Source organism: Lissotriton vulgaris, chromosome 4_1 (genome assembly GCF_964263255.1).
Source record: "Lissotriton vulgaris chromosome 4_1, aLisVul1.2, whole genome shotgun sequence".
NCBI classification, from domain to species: domain Eukaryota; kingdom Metazoa; phylum Chordata; class Amphibia; order Caudata; family Salamandridae; genus Lissotriton; species Lissotriton vulgaris.
In genome coordinates, this window is record NC_141691.1 from 666,695,872 (window position 1) to 666,720,640 (window position 24,769).

General features: G+C 42.3%; 1 protein-coding gene across 1 annotated transcript in view; it reads left to right on the forward strand.

Moving 5' to 3' along the window:
* The window catches only part of PIEZO2 (piezo type mechanosensitive ion channel component 2), a 1,150,823-nt gene that overhangs the window by 398,295 nt on the left and 727,759 nt on the right, over positions 1-24,769 (forward strand). The window contains exon 4 of the mRNA XM_086964934.1: positions 13,304-13,346. Within this exon, the coding sequence (XP_086821060.1) occupies positions 13,304-13,346 (43 nt within the window). The remainder of the gene's footprint in view (positions 1-13,303; positions 13,347-24,769) is intronic.

The window sequence follows — 24,769 nt, forward strand, 5'->3', positions numbered from 1 at the left end:
GCAAGGCCGCTGCTGGTACCTGGAAGTGGCACGCCGGCCACGCTGCAGAAGACGGCCGCCGGACGGCCCAGGAGGCAGATGGAAGCCGAGCGGGGATGCCGGAGGGCAGTGCGGGCCGCTGCAGTCAGGCAGGTGGGACTCCTCCGCTTCTGGGCTGACAGGGTGAGTCCTTGATGGCGCGGCCGGGGGCAGGCGATCCAGGATGCCGGGCAGAGCGCTGCGAGCAGGGCTGCACATCGAGGAGCTGCCGGGCCGCGGGGCTGCCGTTGGAGGGCCGCTCGTCATTGAGCTGCTGGGCAGCGGGGCGCCGTTGGGGGGCACGCTGTGACACAGGGCACGCGGTGGGAGCTGTGGACCACCGTCGTCGCCAATGTGGTGTCCTGGCCTAGGGCCTAGAAAGCAGGGCCACAGGACACACAAGTTACTTTGGGTGGCTAGTAACTAACTGACCACGCCCAGGAGCCTGGGCTCTTTATTAACAATGTAGCGTGTCCACGCTTACGCCTGGGCTCTACCAAAGCCCCTTCATGCCTGAGGGGCGAAACATACAGGAACAGTGGGAGGGGGCGTGTGCTGCAGTGGTACACCCCACTGGCAGCAACACTACAGTGGGTGACTCCGACAACAGTACAATGTTGTCCTTAAAAAGTGGCCACTGGTTGAGCAAGGCTCACTGCTTCAGGCTCACGTTAAGTAAGGGAAAAAAACATCTGTAGCGATTAGTGTAAAGCAAGTATCTCCCAGCTTCTGCATGCCAGTTTGTCCAAAAGTAACTCCTTAAAGATTTTAGCAATCTGTCATGAAGGGTTACACTAGGTGTTTTAAATGTTGATCTGCTTTTGAAGCGGGTGTGACATCACATGCACTGTCAGTCTCGAAGCCCTTTCCTCCATCCTCATGTTCATGGTTCTAGATTAACTGCAGCGTCTCTGCAAACAATCAGGCTCTTCTTATTGGTGTTCCAACTGCTGCACTGCAGACAGTCTTCAGCAAAGAGACTGGCTTTCTCAGCTTTGATGTAGGGAGCGGCTACCATTTGAGCCCTCTCATGCGTCAAAGTGGCGGGGAGATCAACTGTGACTTTTGACTGTACAAATGAGCTTCTCTAAGGCCCCACCATCTTGTACCTCATAAATTCCAAAAATTGATTTAATAAAGCAGCGGCCTTCACGTCTAGCATGGCGAGAGGGGTTTTGGAAACAGAAGATGAAATAGCACCTGAGCTTCTCTTGGGTGATACCACCCAGAAGCCTGACTTGCTCTGCCCCCTCAAGTGTTTGTAAAGCCGAAGCTCAAAATCCAAAGGTGAGCTGCTGATAATGCAGAAGTTGCAATACTACATGAACTGGCATATTGCATTCTATAATTTTAAACACTTTTGTACTAGATAAATCTGTGAAAACGTTGGATGTAAAGTATTATTGGAAAGTGTACATTTATAGGCTATTGCTAGTCCCCACCAAAGGGCGTATATGATTATATAGTGGTAAAAGGCTGTAGACTGAGTGTTTTTATAAGGTCATGGAACTCCAAGGTGACTTGCAGTATCATTTTAATATGCAGTTTATGATAATTTAATAATTAAAACACCTAAGCCACCTTTTCGCCCCCCTTTTTTAGAGACATTGTCATAGATAACACACAGAACCATGTAAAGTGTGAAACCCTGAGTCAGACATGTTTTTCTTAACCAAAAGAAATGAGTATTTTGGGATCGCAGCTTTGCTCATCCTATAATAAGTTTATGATCAGAAGCCCTAGCCTTCACAATACGTTATCTATAAAATATTACTGGATAAATCTGCCACACATTATGTGCTTCCTCTTTACCAGCTAAGCTTTGTTCGTGTTTTATCAGACCATCATCAAATATTCATGCCCCTCTCCACTTCCGTTCATTTATTTTGAGATATTCATAGATCCCATTTGTAATTATTTTAGGGTAATATAGCTCCTCCCTTTTACGGTAGCTCCCAGAATATCTCTATCTGCCCTCACACTTTTTTTCTCCATCCCTTTAGAAATATGTTTTCTATTTCCATGGCTGGCATGCTTATCGTATTTTGGCAGAGATGGAACACAGTGTGGGCCAATGAGAGGTCTGGAGCTTCAGCATGCAGAGAGGGCGTCAGACATTCGGAGTTTCAGGGGAGATTGTTGGGGAGTAAGGTGCTGAGAACTGTTGTGGCATTACAAGCTTGTAACTTAAGACGAGAGCATCTTAATAAACCTCGTCCATCTTTAACTCTTCTCCTGCGTGATTACTTTGACTTCCCTACAGAGATAGTCCTGCATCAGGCACACTTGTTGTGGTTCCCATGTTGCTGCTGCTGACAGAGCATCCTGTGTTCCCACACCAAATTCTTGCACAATATCCTAAGGAAGGTAGGCTTCAGACCTGCGCTCTTGGATGGGGCGTAATGGCGTCACCTTTATTATTGAACTATACCAGAATACTTACACTTTGCACCAGCACGTACTACTTGTACACAGTGCTTAATTTGTGAAATAAAGAGTACTGGTGCTCCACGCTCTGTTCAGAAGCCAGCACCTGATGCAATTAAATGCGGGCATGCCCAATATTAAGGCTGGTAGTCTTTAATGAGCTACCAAACACTCTCTGCCCCTTTTGGTCACTCTTGCAGGTACCTACTTTCTCCCTTTGTGATGTTTTTGCGCTCTTTCTCTTCCTCCGTCTTTCCGATCGGTGTGTTTTTCCCTCTCTTGTACTTGAGAAATATCTGATGCGGAAACATAAATGCGACTGCCCCCTCACCGGCAACCACTGGCTCATATTAAGCAATGGTTGTCGGTAGTACTTCTTGCCATTTTAAAATGATCTGCAATGTTGTGTAGCTTTAAACAGATGTAGGTGTTTTCTAGTGTAATCGATAGGTATACTTTTGGATAATTTGCAGAAGATAACCTTAGCTGAATTCCAGTCAGACAACTTGACAGATGAATCACTGAGCATCACCTGCTCATTTTTGTTGGTTTCTTTTCCATTCATGTAATCCACACTGAATTATTGAGAACAATAGACTTTCCTACGTCCTACAAAGAAGCTTTCCGAATATACAGATGATGTATGGAATCATTTACATCCACTGTACTTTATATTTAGAACATTGCATTCTCCAGGATATCCAGAGATCAGTGACCCACGTGATTCTCCCATGAAGACTATTGACCGAACATCACAGTGAATGTGTCACCTGACTTGTCCCTGCAAATGCCCGACACCCAAGTGAATGTGTTCAAAACTCTTTGAAAAGGAGGGTCACGCCAGTACTGGTCATAGTAGTCCACAGGTTCAAACACCAGCTCTTTGTGGAGTCTGCTTCCGTAATACTGACTGTCATAACACAGGTCGTGGAGGGTGGTAGCGTGATTGTCTTGTTGCAAAATGCAGTGATTGTCACCAACATTAGGGAAATAGCATGGTGAGTTAGTGTTGTTGCACACCATTTATGTACGAAATACTATTTCTTACTTTTTTCGATTTAAATTTAAATAGTACACCTCCCCAAAGTGCACCTGCTTCTCGAACATTTGAAGTGTAATCCCCACTTTTGACCTCTGTTTTTTTCAACAACAAAAAAACTAGGTATGCTCCGTTTATTTCGTTTATTTTGATTTTGTGTTTTTATGTAGCACAAAGAGGTCTCTCAGACTCCACAATGCTTTACAGAATATCAGCACAATATTTTTTAAACTGCGACAAAAGAGGTAATTTAGTAAAAGGTAACATACATTGGTTTCAGCAGTGTACACAATACTTTAGTGCTTAAAATGTTATTCTGTGACCACGAATACCTATCAAGATCTATAAAAGTGTCACTTGTATCAGGTGTATCTCATTGTGCAGCTTTGCACCCTATATTTTTCGTTTGAATGGTTAAGAATGACATTTTCTGAGCTTTCATAAATGCCTCTGTGCTTGAGATGCAATTGTCAAGAATCACATATCCTACCACAAAACTGAGCTCACTCAGTGCCTTACATATCTCCATGCCAAGATCACACACGAAAATTAATCGGTTGCTAAAGATTAACAGTAAAAGAGTCTACCATTAGGATCTTTGTTCTCCCCTTAAGAAAGAATATAACCAAAAGCACTGATACTATTTGTTCATTCTCTCTGCACTCTTGTAGCAATCTTCTAGACCTTCTACACTTATTGTTTTGCCAAAAGGACCGCAATCTTATCCCTTACACTTTCTCTCCTTCCCATTCCCATCTCCCTGACCCTTTCCTTCTCCTGACCCTCCTCTAAATTATTGCCCCACTGTCTCTAGTGTTACTTTGATCCCCGTGGATGCACAAGAGGCACCCAACAGATAATTACTAAGACATTTGTGAAATAGTATTTGTGTAAAATTTGCAACGATCAAGCAAATAGTGCGCCGTGGAGATCCGGCAGGATTCTTAGCTGCGGAAAACATTTCTGAAATATGGATAAGGTAGCAGGAGAGGTTTTGTGTTAGGATTCTACAGCAACTGCTGCTCAAAGTATACAAGCCACACTGCCAAGCGAACTAAGGGAATTGCTGTCTCCATCCTTCAGTGCTCAACCAGACCATCCTTTAAACAAGTACATTGAATTGATGTAGTGAATATTTGAGCAGCTTTATAAGTCTGGCCTGGTGCACTCAATAAAGAAAACGTAATGCAAACAACAACCTTTTGCTGGCTTAACAAATTCAGTTACTTACGGTAGATGGAAATTCCCTGAGCAGGCCTGCTTGTGAAGATTGATTGGCACTTGTACAGTAAGAGCGGTTATGATGGATTGAGCGACAGCAATAGTCAAGAGTCCGTTGGGTCTGGGTGAGTGCGCTCAATCAGCACATTTGATGGCAGAATGCTGTGCTTGCTGTTGAGCGCAGACTGCCTGCAGCCTACAGGCATGGCCTCAACCATTTCAAAATAATTGTGGAAAGACGGAATTCAGAGAACATACATGCTCGAAAACTCATAATGGGTATACAAATAGCATTTCAAAATAATTTCAGGCTAAATAGTGGTTAAAATATATGGATTTGTTTTTTTTGGGTGTGGGTGTGGACGGGTAAATGAAAGTTTTAAACCCAGGAGGTGCCACTCTATTGTAGCACTGTAGAAGTGGGATACGAGGAATTCGAGGGCTGCAGGTGGGGAGAAGGTGGTTAATGTAAAATAATGATTTCACCACAGTTCTAATGAGAGCACCTTCCTCTCTTAATGGAGTCAACAAATCTGGAATGGTACATTCTAATCCGGAGGGAATCCAGTTTTGTGTGGGATACCTCAGCGATCCAAAGTGACCCCTCTCCTACTCTCTGTGGATATGTGCCTTGTTGCCTTGGTCATCAGTGACAACCCTCAACTGTGGATGTATGCAGGTGATACTCAGATGCACAGCCAACTTGAGAAGGGTTCTGTGATATATAATATCATCACTAAGTGCTCAAGTGTATACTCCCTTGCTCAAATGTATAGAAATCAGAGGTACTCTTTGTGAGGAGAGCCCCAAACCTAACACTGTCCTGCCTTTTTATTGGCCTCTCAGGCTGAAAACAGAAACTTGAGCACAATAGGTAAAATGCTAGGAGTACTATTTCACATTAAGCTGCCCCTCTCTCCCCAGACCAACTGTGTTAGTCAAAGTACCAACACGTTTATGCTGTCCCTTATCCCTGAGATCAACTCTGCTATCAAAAGTAAGTTGTCAGCTACTAAGCGTGCCCATGGTGTAACACACCATCCACCTAATCGAACTGACAAAATATCTGCTGCCATCAAGTTTTGACTACGGTAATACATGTGAACTGACCTATTAAGAATCTTATCCGAGAATTGCAAGCAATACGGAATCAGGTGTCCAAAAAGTAAATATGTAAGAGTTTAAACTCATACATAACCTGTGGTCTGAATGCTCCACTGGCTTCCAGTACGACAAAAGATTCAGTTGTACATACCAGGCACAAGGTTTTCCCAGTAAGAGGCCGTCACTAACTGCAAATCGTAGCTTTCCACTATATACTCACAAGGAATTTTAGAGGAATAAAACTTGGATAAATAGAAACTTGGAGAAATAGCCCTTAAATCTGTTTTTCAATCTTTCAAGGGAGTCTAACCCATGTTTAAGGTGTGATCTGAACTGCTACAAGTTCAGAAGCGACCTACATTCCACGCTATTCAAGGAAGTTTTGCTGCATTATTGCCTAAATGGGACTCGCCTAAAACACTGGAAGTAGGCACTCATAGAAAATAAGAACCTTTCAAAGATGTCCTATGTAGAACTTGGCCCTTTTTAGTTAAAGTCCCTAAACGTTTTGCTTTCCCCCAGACCTGACATAGTGTTGCCAACTTAGATGCTTTGGACACTTTGCCACTGCTAAACAGTCAAAGTGTAAGTGTTCCCTGTATAAAGTGATGGTAATTGGTTGTCTATGATTGGTATGTTTGCCTTACTAAGTGAAGTCCCTAGTTTAGTGCACTATGTGTGCCAGGGCTGGTAATGCAAATGCTACTAGTGGGCCTGCAGCACTATTTGTGCCCCCCCCTCCCCCACACAAGTAGCCTTAAAAAGGGAAAGCACAGTTTGTTAAACTTCCATGTTGGTCTGTCAAGTGCATTCACTTGCCAGGCCTTACCCTTCCCTTTCTGTGTACATCAGACACCCCTATGGTAGGTTTAAGGTACCCCCTGGACAGGGTGCAGTTCATGTGAAAGGTAGGATATGTACTAAGGTGTGTACTATGTCCTGACAGTGAAATAATCTCCATTTTCGTATTTCACTGTTGAAAGGCTATCTTGCCCGGTATACAGACAAAATATCGAATCAAAAATATAGAATAGCACTAATATCGAAGTCAAAATATAGAATGGCCAAAATATCGAATGGACAGAATATAGTCAACAAAAATATCGAATTTAAGGTAAGTAATTTAATATCGATTTTCATAAATATAGAAATTCAAAATATCGAAGTATATAATATAGATATTAAATATATCGAATTTTTTATAACATCGACATTTTTTTAAGTGTTTTATATGTTAGTATATGTGTGAAAAGTGTATATTTATTTTATAATTATTTTAAGTAATTAATTTTATGTTATTAAATTTTTGCGTAATTTAATTCTGTAGTGGGTTGTGGGTTTATAGGGGAATAGGGTGGGAAGTAATGTAATTATGATTAATTAAATATTTAAATGTATTTATTGGTATTTATTTTGAATTAATTAATAATTAATTTTTAATTGGGAATTAATTACATTTTAATTGGTAATTAATTTTACTTAATTGATTAATTGATAATTATGTTAATTTTATTAATTTATTTTCCGTAGCGGGTTGTGGGTTTATAAGGGAATAGGGTGGGAAGTAATTTATTTATAATTAATTCATTATTTTAATTTATTTATTGGTATTTATCTTGAATTCATTGTAAAATAATTTTTCATTGGTAATTAGTTACATTTTAATTGGCAATTAATTTTTATTAATTGATTAATTGATAATTATGTTAATTTTATTAATTTATTTTCCGTAGCGGGTTGTGTGTTTATAGGGAAATAGGGTGGGAAGTAATTTAATTGTAATGAATTAAATATTTTAATTTATTTATTGGTATTTATTTTGAATTATTTGTTAATTAATTTTTAATTGCTAATTAATTAATTATTATTTGGTAAATAATTTGTATTAATAGGTAATGCAGTTTTATAATACATTTTTATTTGTATTTTAATTGATTAATTATTATATTATATTATATGAAATTGTTAATTACTTTTAATATTTTTTTTATTTGTATTAATATTTTATTTATTTTTATTAATAAATGAAGTATTTACTTTCCCTACTGTTGCACTCACTGGAGTGGGAATAGTAATTTTTACCCCTACGCTATCCAACGCTTTCACTACTGTTTCACTCACTGGAGTGTGAATAGTAATTTATACCCTCCCGTTATTCAACGCTTTCCCTACTGTTGCACTCTCTGGAGTGGGAATAGTAATTTTTACCCTTACGCTATCCAACGCTTTCCCTACTGTTGCACTCTCTGGAGTGGGAATAGTAATTTTTACCCCTACGCTATCCAACGCTTTCCCTACTGTTGCACTCACTGGAGTGGGAATAGTAATTTTTACCCCTACGCTATCCAACGTTTACCCTACTGTTGCAGTTGCTGTAGTGGTAATAGTAAATTTTACCCTTCCGCTATCCTACAGTCAAAATATTGTATAATATTAATTAATATTATGTTAATATATATATATATATGTGTTAAAAATTTTAATTGTATGTTAATATTTTTTAACTTAAATTAATTATTTAATACTTATCAAGTTATTTAAGTAGTTTTAAGTATGTTTTAGTTAATTATAGTTATTATTTCATTAATTTTAAATTCCTTTTAAGACATTTAAAAAAATCGATATTTTGACTAACTATATATATTTTTTCGATAGTTTTGATTCAATATTTTTGTACTTACCTGTTTGTAGATAGGACTTCAATATTTTTGCTTTCTATATTTTTACTTCGATATTTTTAGTATTCTATATTTTTGTATTCTATATTTTATCAGTGATCCCTCTTGCCCATAGGATAGAATGGGAAGGCTGTGTAATATGTTTTCCAGTCTATCTTCCCATGGGCTTAAGATGAAAAGGTGAAGTTTAGTATGCATGAACTCATAATGTAATAACACATCTTTTTTATCAAGGTGTTTTTTGCATTGTGTGTTCAGAAGCCACTCTTTTAGAAGTGGCTGAGTTTTGTGCTCTAACATTTCTGTGTGTCTCTGCCTGGCTGTGGATTGACTGTCTGAATTTTAAAGTGATAGGGTCTTGGGAATGTCTTGACCCGGGGGAGGAGGTAAGGCAGCAACAGGCTGACCTGCATCTGGATTTCAGGGTGAGGAGAAGCCCTTAGAGGTGAAGAGGCCTGGGTTACTGCTATAAAACAATTGGCTCATCTCCTGCCGAGTGATTGAGAATCCAGACCCCCACTAATCAAAGGAAGAGAGGTGTCATTGGCAGGGAGGCACCTAGAACTGGTTTGAACAGGGGTCAGTGCCCCTTAAAGCGCAAAGACTTCAAATCCATTGAGGGGTATAACTATGAGAGCTGAAGCCCCTGAACTTGGAGAATGGCAAGATCAAGTGTGAACAAGACTGGAGCTACTTCATGGTCAAGAGGACCTTTGCCAAGGAAGAAACAACTGAAGAGACTGTAGGATAGGACTGACTCTTTCTGTGTGATCTGGGGTTGGCCTGCAGTTTGCTGTTTCAACCACGGAAAGGCTAAAGGGACTTTGTTGTGTGCTGTGTCCCCCTGCTTGAAGGACTTTGCTGTGTGCTGTGTCCTGAAGTAACTATCCCAAGGGCCTGAGGTGAGCTGGCTCCCTGTTGGAAAACACAGGAACATAAAAGTTTCCAGGAGTGTCTCAGCAGCGCTGTGGGAGCGTGCCTGTTGCAGTCTCAGACCCTCGTAAGAACTGCCTTTGATCGTGGGCGCCTTGTGTCCAAGTGAGTCTCAGTGATGCTGTGTGCGTGTGCTTTGTGCAGCACTGAAAACTTCAGGAGGATTGGCCTGTGATCAGGGGCACCTGGAATCAAAGCAAGGATCAGCGACACTATGTGTGTGTGCTTTGTGCAACCTTAACCCCATTGTGAGGATTGTCCAGTGATCGTGTGCACCGGAATCCAAGTGAGTCTCAACGACACTGTGAGCGTCTGCGTTGTGCACTGTGAGACCTTTGTGAGGCTTTGCCTTGTTATCGTGTGCACCAGAATCCACATGAGTCTCATTGCTGCTGTGTGCAGGTGCATTGTGCACCGAGAGACATTCGTGAGGATTCGCCGTGTTATCGTGTGCACCGGAGTAAAGGGAGTCTCAGTGACGATGTGCGTGTGATCTTCATGCAGCCTGAGACCTGTTTGTGGAGTGCCCAGTGATCGTGTACCTGAAGTGAAGGAAGACTCGGCGACGCTGTGTAGTTGTGCGTTGTGGCAGCCTGAGATCTTCGCAAGTGAAGTGCCCCGGATCGGCAGTCCCAGAGGAGCTGTGTTGCCGGCCTGAGCCACCGTTGCCATTTCACAAAGCTGGTTGGAGGCCCAGCCACTGGACGAAGAGAGGAGAGTGGGTCCGGGCCCACCAGGTAACGTATGTCGACTCCTGGGGTGGGGCACGGGTTCCGAGGGAGACGCTCTCGGCCTCTCTCTCATGTTGGCAGCGCTTGCCTCTACTTCGGCTTGTGTCGCGCCCTGTATTGCCAAAGGGGATGGCGGTGCAGGGGCCTGAGTGCAAAGCTGCACTTTGGAATTACATTGTACTGTGTTGGGGGCAACTGTGAGAGGCTGACGAAAGGTCAGAAGAGGAGCGAGAGAAACCACCTTAGGCCCGGTGATCGGGGACTGAGTGTACTGCGTAGTATTCCATTTCTGAGAGCGAAGTACCTGTCTGACGTATTACACTTTGCAAAATTTCTGTATAACAAACTACTTGATTGTCGTATGACGCATTGACATTTTCCTGCATAACGAACTACCTGATTAGCGTATTGCGCATTGCATTATTCCTGCTTAACGAATTACCTGATTAGTGTATACACATTGCCTTATTATTACAGAACGACATATCTGGTGGTTGGATTACGCATTTCATTTTTTTACCTTGCAAAGTGCCTGATTGTTGCGTTACACATTGCATTCTTTTCATTGCAGAGTGTCTGATTGCTATGTTGCCTATTGCAGTATTTTTACATTGCAAAGGGTACCGGATTCTAGCATTACAAACTGTATGACATGTGATTAGGCGTACAGGAGAATTTGTAGAAGTGCTCATTGACATTGCCAGAACTTACAAGGGCTGGCTGGCTTAACAACCGACCAGGAGAAATATTACACAACCGCATATGTTGGTTTTATATTGTGTGGTCTTATCATATATCTTTTTACATAAAGTTTATACTTGTTTTATAAAACTCATGTGTAGTGTATTTGTGGTGTCATCACTGGATTATTGTGAGCGAGGTTGCGGATACTTTACACATTTGCCTTGAAAATAAGCCTGGCTGCTAGTTCCAAGCTACCAAGGGGGTGAGCGGGGCTATCGAAGGAGGTGACCTTCCTTTCCCTGATGTTGGAACGTGGGTCCCTACTTGGCCTAAGGTACCTACCTCACCCAACCAGGGATCCCGGGCCTAACATCCAATATCATGTTTTTTCTAGAATGATTGTGAATCCCCATCTTAGTCAATGGACACACTTCTTAAGGGTGACTGATTTGGAGGGAATGCTGAAGGCTCACTCCTTCTACCACCTAGAGCTCTGAAGTGGCTGTGAGGCACTATGCTTAGCATGCTCCCAAACATCCTCAACATAAAAGAATACTGGTCTTGTTAACTGATATAGCTCAGGCTGTAGAATCCCTACTGACGTATTGAAAACTGTGATGCTAAAAGAGTCCTCACTGTAGACACTCCACTTCAGAAACGTCAAACTGAGAAGACAGCTATGCATATCTTCATTTAGAGAAAAAACCTTAGCTGACAGCTGAGCTTGAACACTCGGTTCTTGTTTCCATAACATTGTAAGTATTTAAGGCAGATACAATGTGTGCCGAAAGAACTGCTGTAGTTCTTTAAAATGTTTTATTTTAAGCCGACATCTGTGGCCATTCTGCAACAATGACCACTGATGATTACTAGGCCTTCATATAAAACCGCATGACAACTTCAATGTTTGATCGATGCAAAGTTTTATAAACAATTACTGTGTTCCTCTCAGTGTGTGTATAATCTTGGTTAGAATTTCCTGACTATTTTGCCATACAGCGTTTAATGCTGCTGTTTTCTACCTCAATAGATATAATGGGGTTTCCCTGTGTACATCAGAATCTGGGAAAACAATTTAAAGACAACAAAGAGTTATGTTGGGTGCCACAATTCTTAGCCAAGAATTGTGAAAAATGTGAACAAACGACACTAGTACAGAAGAATCACAAAAGGATCCCTTTTACTACTGGGGAGTATCTTAGTCACTGATGACGGCAGAATGAGGGCAAGCTTGCAGCTGTATCTCGAAATGTATTTAAATTTAAATTATATGGCTCATGGAGTGAACACATTTTGTGAAAATTATTCACAATTCTTGGGTAAGAACTGTTGCACCCGACAGAACTCTCTGTAGCCTTTAAGCTATTTTGTAACTAGGCCTTGCACGTGACTGTATCGCCTGAACAGATCTAAGCTAGGCAGCATAGAAAATTGTGTGATGTAAAAACTGCTGGTGGTATTTGAGTTTGCCAGCTGTAAATTGCACAATACTTTATGCTAGCTGTACCATCCTCCACCATGTACTGCAAAAGCTTTTTCCACCAACAAATTCAAATACTGCCGACATCCGGCGCTTACCATAATTTGCCTCTTAAGGGTGTTGCTCCACTGGAACATGTTTTTTATTAGCAGAGGTAAGAAAAGTTAATGTATACATCTCTATGCATACATACCCTGATGCTGTGTTGGTAGTCGATGTCATTGATACAATATTGTTGCAGGTCAATATACAATCATAATATTTTGACACACTTGACAGCTCTTGTAAGACTGTTTTAGCAAGGAGTTTCAATGTAATCGCTCAACTTTAGCTTTATTAATGCAATACGTACTGGAAGACTTGAAATTGTGACAATACGTACGATCAGGGGTGTAATGCAGGCCCCAGCAGCACAGGGGGCCCCAGACCTTTAGGGGGGCCACCAACTGTTAGGGGCCCTCCAGCGTACCCCATTGAGCCCAAAATCAATAAATCTCTGTGAAATATGGAAGACTCTGGGGCCCCTCATCACATTCTGTAGGAGGGGGGATAAATCATTTTGTATTTCACCACTACATAAGATTGACCATCATTTACTGCTATGGTGTTTTCTATAGGTAGAGCAATGTGTTTTTAGAAGGAAATGTATGAAGAGATGAAGGTCCAGGTGAGAAGATCACTCTGGGTCATAAGGCGAAGGTTACGCAGGGACACTGAGAGAAGGTCATACTGGGATGGGTAGATTAGATCAAAAGCCAAGACCTGATGTGTGTTCTGAGACAAATGCTTGTGGTTAAGTCGATTTAAAAGGATCTAAAAGGTTGTGATTTGCTCTTTTTTATTGGTGAAAACACTTGTACATCAGTAAAATCTGTCATAAAAGGTCCATATTGTTATCTGGTGTATCCTGACACCCAGATGAGCTGTCAAATATTTTATGTACTGTAAAATGCAGAATTTAACAGATACTTATCTTTATTTTCCTTAGGTTCCACATGGGAAAAATCTTTTCGGCAACTAGGTTTTGAAAGGTAAGAAATGAATTTCTAACTCAGAAAAGTGTAATCTTTGAAATCATGGGCGTCCGCAGAAATTTTTCCAGGGGGGGGCAAAATGTTAACATCATCACCATCCTCCGATATGAAGTGTGCCAGGTGGGCCACAAGAAACACTGGGGCGCAGAACTGGGATAGACTCAATTAAATGCCAGGAATCCAGGACATGTGACTGACCCTGCCACAGGCCAACAAACACCACCTGTAGGGAAAACGCTAAACTTTCTGACAAGGTGCTTTATCTCTGTGTGCTAGGTGTGCAGACTTCCGGGTCCTCAATCCAACACCAATCAAGGTTGTCTTCAGCACGATTCGATTTTTATCAGAATACTTTAAAACAGCCTATGATTAAAGCACCAGAATAAATATATTGTATGCACAGTGTATGTTAGGGATTATTTGTAGCACAAATATTTACCAATATTGGCTTCTTGGTGCTAGAATTCATGATGACTTTTATCCAAAGTTAAAGCTCAAAGTTGGTAATAAAAAATTCAGCAATCACTCTTGCTAGTGATTCGCCAATGGGTGCCCCTTTACTAGAATTCCCCGGGCACTGCTAAATTTCACACACAATCAATTAATTTATACAAAATAAAAAGTATAGGTCCCAAAGTTAGCTATATTTTTTAAAAGAAACTTAGAGTCCCTCTACGTGTAGTCAATGTCACACTGACAACGTGCCCACGTTTAGGGATACAATAATGGCCACCTCCCTTATGCGGAAGCCTGGCACCGTAAATGTGTGGCACATGCGGCGCCCACAGCAGCGGCACATTACAGGTCCAGGGATGCTGAGTCTTACACAGTGGTCGAAGTGGGGGGGAAAAAGTAAGGGAACAGTGGGCGGAGAATAAAAGGGCAGGAATAACCCAAGGATTGGATCTGTGGGGGAAGCCAGAGGTGTGGCCAGAATGGGCAGACATCCCAATTTTTTTTGTATTTGTTTGGCATTTCACTGTCCAGTTTAATCAACCAATGGATACACATAATTATTTAAGGTTATAATGAGTTATTGACATTAAAATGTATTTACAAAGTGGGTTATGCTTCTAATCACAGAATGTACCAAATACGGTAAAATGTGGAAACACAAGCCATTTGTCTCCGAGCCATGGAGTTTCTGTCATCAGCACTACTCCCTTTTTCCACAAGAGCAGTTCAGACATGAATGGCAAAATATCCTAGTTTGCAAATGTTTTCTCTAAAATTATGGCTCTGCCATATTTGCCTCATAATGCAAGATCTGCTTCATGATCTGACCATTTAAACAAATAAATTGTTTGTGGCTCAAACATATCAAAAGTTAATATAAAATGTGACTTGTGTTGCTGCGGAGTGGATGGCCTATTGTAAAGGTTGACTGGTCACCTTTCTCACTGCTGCCTTTGTATGTTACACTGGTACAAATAAGGCAAAATCCTTCCAGAGACTGTTAGCATGTGTACACATGTCAAAATAATAAAATATCTGAAAATATACTGCATTACGCTGCAGCCTTTTTTTATGCATAATTTAGTGAACACTACGGCATAATGTTGTCATCCTTTGCTGCATAATTAATCCCAGTGGCCCCACAGCAGGCAGAACATGTAAAAGTGCTTGTGAATGAAGCTGGGTGACTGTAAGTTTGCTAACTTAGTGTGGTGTGCGTGCAAGTCCTGCACTGCCAATCCCTGGTGAGTTGCAGCAACTACTGCTGAAACAAGGCCAATGGAGGTACCTATGGATGAGGCAGACTGGCCTCAAGGGTAGGGCCAGCCACAGCACTGGTGGTGTCCTGTGCATTAATGTTTGTTAGTGCCCCCCAATGACCACCTCTGCCATGGGTTCCCTCACTACCACCCTTTAACTGTGCCCCCCATTTTCCATAACCACTCTCTCTCAGATGCATTTAATTTGATTTACAGCGCCACTCATACCATTGAGTGTTAGAGCACTTTACATCACACACATTACACAGAGACAATCAATATGTGTGTAAATCACTGTATAGAAAATGTTACATAAGACTAAGGACTAGAAGGTGTAGGAGTCACATGACAGCCATACTAGTAGCCCGTATAGTTTTATAGTGATTGGTCTGGAGAAACACAACACCCGGAATTTAAAACGTAATACCATGGTGGGGGTTTTCCTTGATAATCAGAATAGATTTCTGTCCAAAAGAACCCTTTTTGGGACATTAGGATAATCAAAGACTGGGGGAGAGGGGGGGTGGGGAACATAACGCTCTAATTTATACCTTGCAGTTTGTATGCAGCTCTTAGATGACAGTTAATAGCTCACTGTTCTAAGTTAGGATTTTAACTTAAAAACTGCAAGTAACAAAAAGATCTCTCTGACAAAAGCAGAAGCTCACTGACCTATTTACATTATGTGCACTTTGTGATCTGCATGGCGCATGTTCTTTGCAACCGGTACATTAACCCTCTGAGCTACCTTTCCATGAGTCAAAACTTCCTCTGGACAAAATTCTGATCTCTCTCTGGGAAGAACATTAATCACCAGAGTCATCATGACATTTTTATTGTTGCCGAAAATTGCTGGAGGCCAGGAAGGAGGCAGCAAGCGTTTTTAAAACCATAATATACTTGCAAACATGATGACTCCACCTAAAGTCAGCACCTGGTGCGGTCACACTGGTTGCACTGCCCTAGAGCTGGCCCTTCTCAAGGGTCCTGTGACCTCAGTGACTGTCGTTCTAGGGCGTGCTGCTTCATAGGCCTGCCCGCAGACTGGAGGTGAACTTCAGTATGGATAGTGGTGGACAAGCCTTGAAGGTTAACCTACACTTGTCATGCTAGGGTCCACCTGCTGGTGTGAAGACACCAGGACTTCTAAGGTGTTGCGAAGCCTTCTAAGGTCTAGCATGTGATTGTGGTCTCGCAGGAGAGTGGTCTGGTGGACTGGTTATTAAGGTTGAACCTGGTTCCCAGTTTCAAATTCAGCAGCTCTGACCATGGTGCCACATCCTCTCCCCCACTGAACACCGTACTGCCCCACTGAGAAAAACTCCCACTGTCTTCAACTACAACCCAATTGTTGCCCGCTATAAACACCTGGATGCGGCTCAATTTAAATTACGCACTAGACAAGAGCAATATGCGGCCTACAAAAAAAAAGTAACATCATCCTGGAAAAAGCAAACACTTATAGGGAATGCAAAATTTAGCAAACCATGGGAAATGTAAGCAGGAACAACATGGTTACTGTAAAGCTTTTACACTCACTACTCAGAAATCAGTGAGTGCTTTTGACTGAAAAGTTAAGGACACGACTACAAGGCCCTGAATGGACCCATTTCAATGGCCATTGCTTATATCCTTACTAAACATAAGCAGTATGGTAAAAAGGCCACATCCCTGGACGCAGAGCCGCAGCACACATTTTGTTTTCCACTCCACAGATTGCAGTACCTCCAGGATTGGTGCACTAGTTCCAAGTCCAGGGAAAACAAAGACAAGAAAACAAAAATAGTGCTTCACTGGCAAACTGTACTTCACTGGCAAACTCTGTAAAAGTGGCGCTACTGTGTTTCAGTTTGAATAAAATCAGTTTGGCCAGTTTGCTACCACTCTGTATTACTTTATTTGGTTCTTTATCTATTTTTCATGTTTTTAGCATTTTATTCCCAATGCTGCACTTTGGAATTAAAATGTCAGAAAAATATGACATTTCCAGTAAAAGCGTCTTTCTTTTTTGGATCCATTTCCCAGGGAAGCAAATAAAAGAAAGGAGAGGAAAGAGAGTGAGAACCCCGTCTTGAAGTGATGGTTTTCATGGGCGTCCGCAGGGGGGGCAAGGAGGGTCGCTCCAGGGGGGGGCAAGTGCCCCTCCTTGCCCCCCCCTGCGGACGCCCATGTTTGAAATGTTTTATATTTCTGGGAACGTGCAGCGTTAGCTCCTTACCTGCTTTTTGGGGATGTGGAAATATTCAACTTTAGCCTTGATGTCCATTTGAACTATTGTCTTTGATGTCTATGGCTGTACATGATGCAAAGTCAATTCAAAGCACTCTGTGTTCAGTAGTCTTTGTAGCACATCCAATTGCATCTCTAGATGTAATATTTTGAAGGGACACGAGGGGCCATAGATAAATCTGGTGGGCCACCTACAACAGATCCAAAAACAACATTTGATGGACAGAATGCAGCACAATGTCATACATTCACCCCAGTACAGAGATCTGGACCTAAATCCATCGTTTTTTTGCTCACCATGCCATTCCAGTTTGAACCCAGCCATATGCAAATCAGTCTTGACCTTGTGCCTCAAGGGAACAGTCCAGCCCGAACTGCCATGCCAGGTCCTCCCTGGACTGGAAACAAGCATCCAAGGACCGGTTTTGGGCTTTCAGCCCTCATCAGCCTGGATAGCTTGATTCTAGTGGCATGGAGAGCACAGGACTCACATCTGAGCATACCCGTCCCACTCGGGGTGACAAATGCAAAAACACCAGTTGATGGACAGAATGCAGAACAATGTCATACATTCACTCCAGTACAGAGATATGGGCCTAAATCCATCATTTTTTTGCTCACCATTCCAAGCCAGTTTGAACCCAGCCATATGCAAATCAGTTTTGACCCTGTGCCCCATGCGAACAGTCCAGCCCGAACTGCCAAGCCAGGTCCTCCCTGGACTGGAAACAAGCATCCAAGGACCGGATTCGGGCTTTCAGCCCTCATCAGCCTGGATAGCTTGATTCTAGTGGCATGGAGAGCACGGGACTCACGTCTGAGCATACCCGTCCCACTCGGGGTGACATATGCAAAAACAACAGTTGATGGACAGAATGCAGAACAATGTAATACGTTCACCCCAGTACAGAGATCTGGGCATAAATCCATTGTTTTTTTGCTCACCATGCCATTCCAGTTTGAACCCAGCCATATGCAAATCAGTCTTGACCCTGTGCCCCATGGGAACAGTCCAGCCCAAACTGCCAAGCCAGGTCCTCCCTGGACTGGAAACAAGCATCCAAGGACCGGTTTTGGGCTTTCAGCCCTCATCAGCCTGGATAGCTTGATTCCAGTGGCATGGAGAGCACGGGACTCACGTCTGAGCATACCCGTCCCACTCGGGGTGACAAATGCAAAAACAACTGTTGATGGAAAGAATGCAGAACAATCTCATACATTCACCCCAGTACAGAGATCTGGGCCTAAATCCATCGTTTTTTTGCTCACCATGCCATTCCAGTATGATCCCAGCCATATGCAAATCAGTCTTGACCCTGTGCCTCATGGGAACAGTCCAGCCCGAACTTCCAAGCCAGGTCCTCCCTGAACTGGAAACAAGCATCCAAGGACCGGTTTTGGGCTTTCAGCCCTCATCAGCCTGGATAGCTTGATTCCAGTGGCATGGGGAGCATAGGACTCACGTCTGAGCATACCCGTCCCACTCGGGTGACAAATGCAAAACAACAGTTGATGGACAAAATGCAGAACAATGTCATACATTCACCCCAGTACAGAGATCTGGGCCTAAATCCGTAGTTTTTTTGCTCACCATGCCATTCCAGTTTGAACCCAGCCATATGCAAATCAGTCTTGACCCTGTGCCCCATGGGAACAGTCCAGCCCGAACTTCCAAGCCAGGTCCTCCCTGAACTGGAAACAAGCATCCAAGGACCGGTTTCGGGCTTTCAGCCCTCATCAGCCTGGATAGCTTGATTCCAGTGGCATGGAGAGCATGGGACTCACGTCTGAGCCTACCCGTCCCACTCAGGGTGACAAATGCAAAAACAACAGTTGATGGACAGAATGCAGAACAATGTCAGACATTCATGCCAGTACAGAGATCTGGGCCTAAATCCATCGTTCTTTTGCTCACTAGGCCACTGGAGTCAAGCTATCCTGGCTGATGACGGCTGATAGCCAGAAACCGGTCCTAGGATGCTTGATTCCGGTCCAGGGAAGACATTGCTTGGCAGTTCGGGCTGGACTGTTTCCACGAGGCACAGGGTCAAGACTGATTTGCATATGGCCACGTCTGAACTGGGGTGGCTTGGTGAGCAAAATAACGATGGATTAAACCCAGATCCATAACTGGGGGTGAATGTTTTGCCATTGTGCAACATTCCGTCCATCATCTTGTGTGTTTTGCTGTTCAACCTACAACAGATCAGCATGAAGACTGTGCATGAAGACTGTGCTTATGTGTCTTTTAAATATATAACCTTGAGAAAGGCTTTGAAGCCGAAATGTGTTGTCCCGGAACATCTCAATAAGCTCTATATTTTTATCATAAGGACCGCCTTTGACTACTTTCTTCTTTATTCTACAATTGATACGGGCGCCGCAGCCCCTTTACTGGCACCAGCACAATTTGTGGATGTGACCGGCAACTTGCAGACTCATTTGAAGGATATAAATAATATATGAAGGCAGGTAGTCCTTAAAGGTCCAAGGCCCTTTCTAGTATATGTCTGGAAGGACTACACAACACCAAAGGATAGTGATTCACAGTCAGGTGACCATTAACACTGACAGAAAGGCACAGTTGGTATAGGCAGAAAAATCCCAACTTTAATAGTAACTTAAAATCCGAATTTACCATTAAAAAGGATTTTAAATTACAATTCATTTGAGTGGAAGAAGCATTTCTCTATCTATTCCTGAATAAAGGTTTTTCACTTATTAAGTGTAATAAGGTAGACCGGTGTCTGTGGGAGAGATAGCCTTACAACAATGAAAAACGAATTTAGAAGCTTTTCACTGCCAGGACAGGTAAAACTTAAGTACACATGTCCTACTTTTTAAATTCCATGCACGCTGTCCTAGGAGTGGTTGAGGCCTACCTTAGGGGTGACTTAGAATTATTAAAAAGGAAAGTTTGGGCCTAACAACAGGTTTATTTTTATCAGATCGAAATGGCATTTTAAACTGCACTACATGCAGCAGGGGCAGACCTGGAGGCATGTTTTACAGTGCTACTTTAGCGGGTATCACAATGAGTGTTGCAGGTCCGCTAGTAGAATTTAATTTACAGGGCTAAAATACATGCAACAAAGGGAGTTCAGTAAAAGGAAAGGGAGAAGGAAAAAAGTCTGGGGTACTACCACCCAAGGTGCCAAGTCTAATGAAACTAAAGAAAGTTGGTGGTAATGCATTTACCTCAGACTGTATTTTGAGTAATGGAACCCAGCAGTTTGGGTTTCCACAGTGGATAATATGTTCCTATTATGTAAGCAGCAGTACCTCACAGTTCTTGGTATTTTCAAGCTTCTGTGTGATACCAATAACTTGCTTTTATATAGTGCATCATAGTGCAATTTCTAAGCACTTCAAGTAACAGATGTTATTGTTGCCCAATTTATGGCACTCATTTTTACTAACTATAGAAGTATGAGTCTGCCTTGCTGGGTTTGAATTCATAACCGTCTATTCACTGCATTTGTCTGTAACATCATCTCTTCACTGAGCTATCTTGCCAGCTGTTGGAATGTGACCATTTGTGAAATTATACCCTTTTTAGGTCTGGTTTGACACCTATAACCTTAAGCTATTGTTACCAATTCTTAAAAATGTACATAGAATGGGCTGTGCCTCCTCCCAGTGGAGTATTACTCTCTCACCATATGCAATTGTCTGGTTTATGTAGCATTCCACTTTCTAGCAAGTGCTATTTTGGAATACCTAAGGGCCAATTTTACACGGGAAAAGGACATTAAATTACGACTTCTGTTCCTTATGCTGTTTATCCATACAGAGCTCAATTGTTCACTACTTTTTTTCTCAGCTTTGGCAAGGTCAACAGATTAGGCTTAATTACTGTGCTGAGTATCACTTAGCAAACACTACAAGATGATGGACGGAGTGCTGAAACTTTTCAACCACTCACCCCCAGTCACAGATGTGTGTTTAATCCATCATTCTTTTACTCACTATGTCACCCCAGTTTGGACCCAACCATATGCAAATCAGTCTTGACCCTGCTCCTCATGGGAACAGTCCAGACTGAACTGCCAGGCTAGGTCCTCCCTGGACCGGAAACATGCATCCCGGGAGCAGTTTCGAGGTATCACCACTTAACAGCCAGGCTAGCTTGAATACAGTGGCACAGCGAGCAAAGGATCCACGTCTGGGCATACCCTTGGCCACGTACGGCAAATATAGCAAATGCAACAAGATGTAAGCAGCTGCACCTCACAGTTCTTGGTATTTTCAAGATTATTTGTGGTACTAATGACTTGCTTTTATATAGTGCTTCATACTGCTGTTTCTAAGCAATTTAGTAACAGATTTTACCAACTACAGAAGTATGAGTGTGCCTTGCTGGGTTTTATTTCACAACCTTCCACTCACTGCATTTATCTGTAATATGATCTGCTCACTGAGCCATCCTGCCAGCTGTTGGAATGTGACCATTTGTGAAATGATACACTTTTTAGGTCTGGCTTGACAGCTATATCCTTAACCTATTGTTACCAATTCATAAAAATTTACATAGAGTGGGCTTTGCCTCCTCCCAGTGGAGTATTACTCTCTCACCTGATGCAATTGTATGTTTGATGATGTATCATTCCACTTTCTAGCAAGTGCTTCTTTTGGAATACCTAAGGGCCAATTGTACACCGGAAAAGGACATCAAATTACCACCCTGTTTGTCACATTCAGATACTTATGCTGCATATCCATTTATACAAAACACAATTTTTCACTACTTTTTTTCTCAGCTTTGGCAAGGTCAACAGATTAGACTTTAATTAATGTGCTAAGTATCACTTATGCATGCCAGTCTTTACATGTGCTTGCACAATAAAACCATAGGTATTGGTTTAGCCAATGCCTGTATCTTTTTAATTTTCTGTGTTTGCATGTGCCTTTTCATGCAACAGCATAGTGGCTGCCTTACCTTTACAGACATGAATCTGTCAGTGATAAGGTACGAGTGAAATGTTCTTTGTGTTAAATGAAACTCCAGGGTTACTACTGAAACGTGGGTCTTTGCACCCATTGCATTTATCCAGGTGCTATTTATCCACACCCAACAATGTATTCTTGAACTAGTAGCACAGTACATTTTATAATGAAGCGCAGCTGTGCTGTGTCAAATCCGCAGTGAGTGACATTGTTTAATATATTGGTGAACACAGCACACAATCCTTGTGCCAATACATGTAAATAAGACCGAAGAGCCAATGAAAACATTCCAAGGACGGGAGAGTGCTTCAGATAAATATTGCATCTGTCTGGCCTTGTCTGCTTTGCCTCTGTGCCTGGAAATGCATCTAACTGTTGAGGAAATGTGCGTGCACAGAGCTAAAAGCTTTCCCTGCAAAGACAAGAAGCAGATGTGAGGTCGATTCTGTGCAGAATGGGAACATTTAATATGGGCTTTAAACCTGAGCTACTTCACTGACAAGGTCAATGTGATTAGACTAAAAGTTAACTCGCGTTCATTAATCGTGCTGTAAACGCGAGTGTCGAGTCTCATTATTAATCTGAGTGATAAAAACATTCTAGATAGAATCATCCTGACGTCACCTCTTCTTCCTGTCCTCAGGCACAGCAGAGTCTAACAAGCGCTCCCATCTTTGCACGCCGGATCTTTCGTTTTCAAGTTTGGTTAAAAATGTGCGTTTTTGATGGAACAAATCATTGATGAAGCATATTTAAATACTGTAATTCAGGAATATAATATATCTGAACTGCAGAATTCGTCACCACCCCATCGCCTAATATGACAAAAAAACATGCAGTTAAGCAAATAAAGCTTCACTTTCCGTTAACATTGCAAATATTGGAATGGTTTCAGGGGCTGTATAGGATTGTATAAACTGCACTAGGAACATGATCTAATTCATTCCTAAAAAATAATTACGGTAAGCGGAATACACAATCTTTTCTACAAATAGCGCTCATTTACTACCTTCTGTTGTTGCTTACCCAGCAAGATTGAAAACATGATTGGGGAGGTGAACCTCACACATCCCCGCATCCAGCTCCTGACTTACCTGCAGCAAACTGGTCACCTCTGTTAATGGTCCCTTGTCGCTGTTGATTACATCAGAATCTACACATGCTGGACATGCCATGCCCTTGCTCAGGAAATCCCCGGGGGCACACTCTGCTCACCCTCACATGGAGGCCTTGCCCTCAAGGGGTGCAAACAAACCAATGGGCCTACTACTTCTAGTCTCATAGTCCTTCTGCCAAGATCGGGCAACTTCAGTATCTGCTAGACTAATCAGGGTGTGAGGTTTCATTCTCTCATAAGCACCCATGTCCAATCTGCCCCCACTCTCTTATTCCACCTCTGATTTTGATCTCTCTTCGTTGACACATTAACACTGCTAAGTAATGTGATTCCCTTGTCAACTTCTCTCCTGCCACTTTGCCATCTACTCACTTAACCCCTCTTTCATTTCTCACATTTTAGTCTAAATTCGAACACTCCCAAAGAACTACCATATTACCCTCTAATTTAGTTTTCCCTGGGCAGCTATTTTGGATTAGCGTGCACTCCCACAACTCAAATGAAAACAGTAGTCGGACTCTGCCTGCAAATTCCTTTGGTTTGGCAGACATCCTACATTGGCAGCTCGTCTTACAATGCCACCAAATTACAATGCAGTAGTTCCTATTGTAATTGTATTGTAATTGCAGTTTATGTAGTGTTTACTACCCCTGACGAAGTGTCGAAGCGCTTAGCAGGATTAAGCAAAATCAAAGGGGATGATGGACGGACTGTTGAACATTGCAAGCACTCACCTCTAGTCAACTGATCTGGGTTTAATCCATCATTATTCTTTAGCTCACTTCGCCACCCCAGTTCAGACATGGCCACATGCAAATCAGTCTGACCCTGTGCCTCATGGGAACAGTCCAGCCCAAACTGCCAAGCCATGTTTTCTCTGGACCAGAAACAAGCATCATGGGACCGGTCTCGTTGCCACTGGATTCAAGCTAGCCTGGCTGATGACGGCTGATCAGCCAGAAACCGGTCCCAGGATGCTTGTTTCTGGTGCAGGGAAGACATGGCTTGGCATATCGGGCTGGACTGTTCCCATGAGGCACAGGGTCAGACTGATTTGCATATGGCCATGTCTGAACTGGGGTGGTGGAGTGAGCTAAAGAATGATGATGGATTAAACCCAGATTAGTTGACTGGGGGTGAGTGTTTGATTTGCTCCAACGCTCAGTCCATCATCCCCTTTGGTATCGCTTTAGAAGGATTAAGCACATGGGCATCACCAAACCTTGATTGTCTATATTTTTTCCTGTTTAAGGTCTTGAGGTCTCATAATTGCTTTGCCAAAAAATAATTTCTACACCTGGTTATATTTGGTTTCACATGCATCAATGATTCTGTGGTCTTCTTCTATGTCCTTGTACTTTGGTGCTGTACATTACTAAATACTATTACAAACACGTCTGTTTCATTTTTTT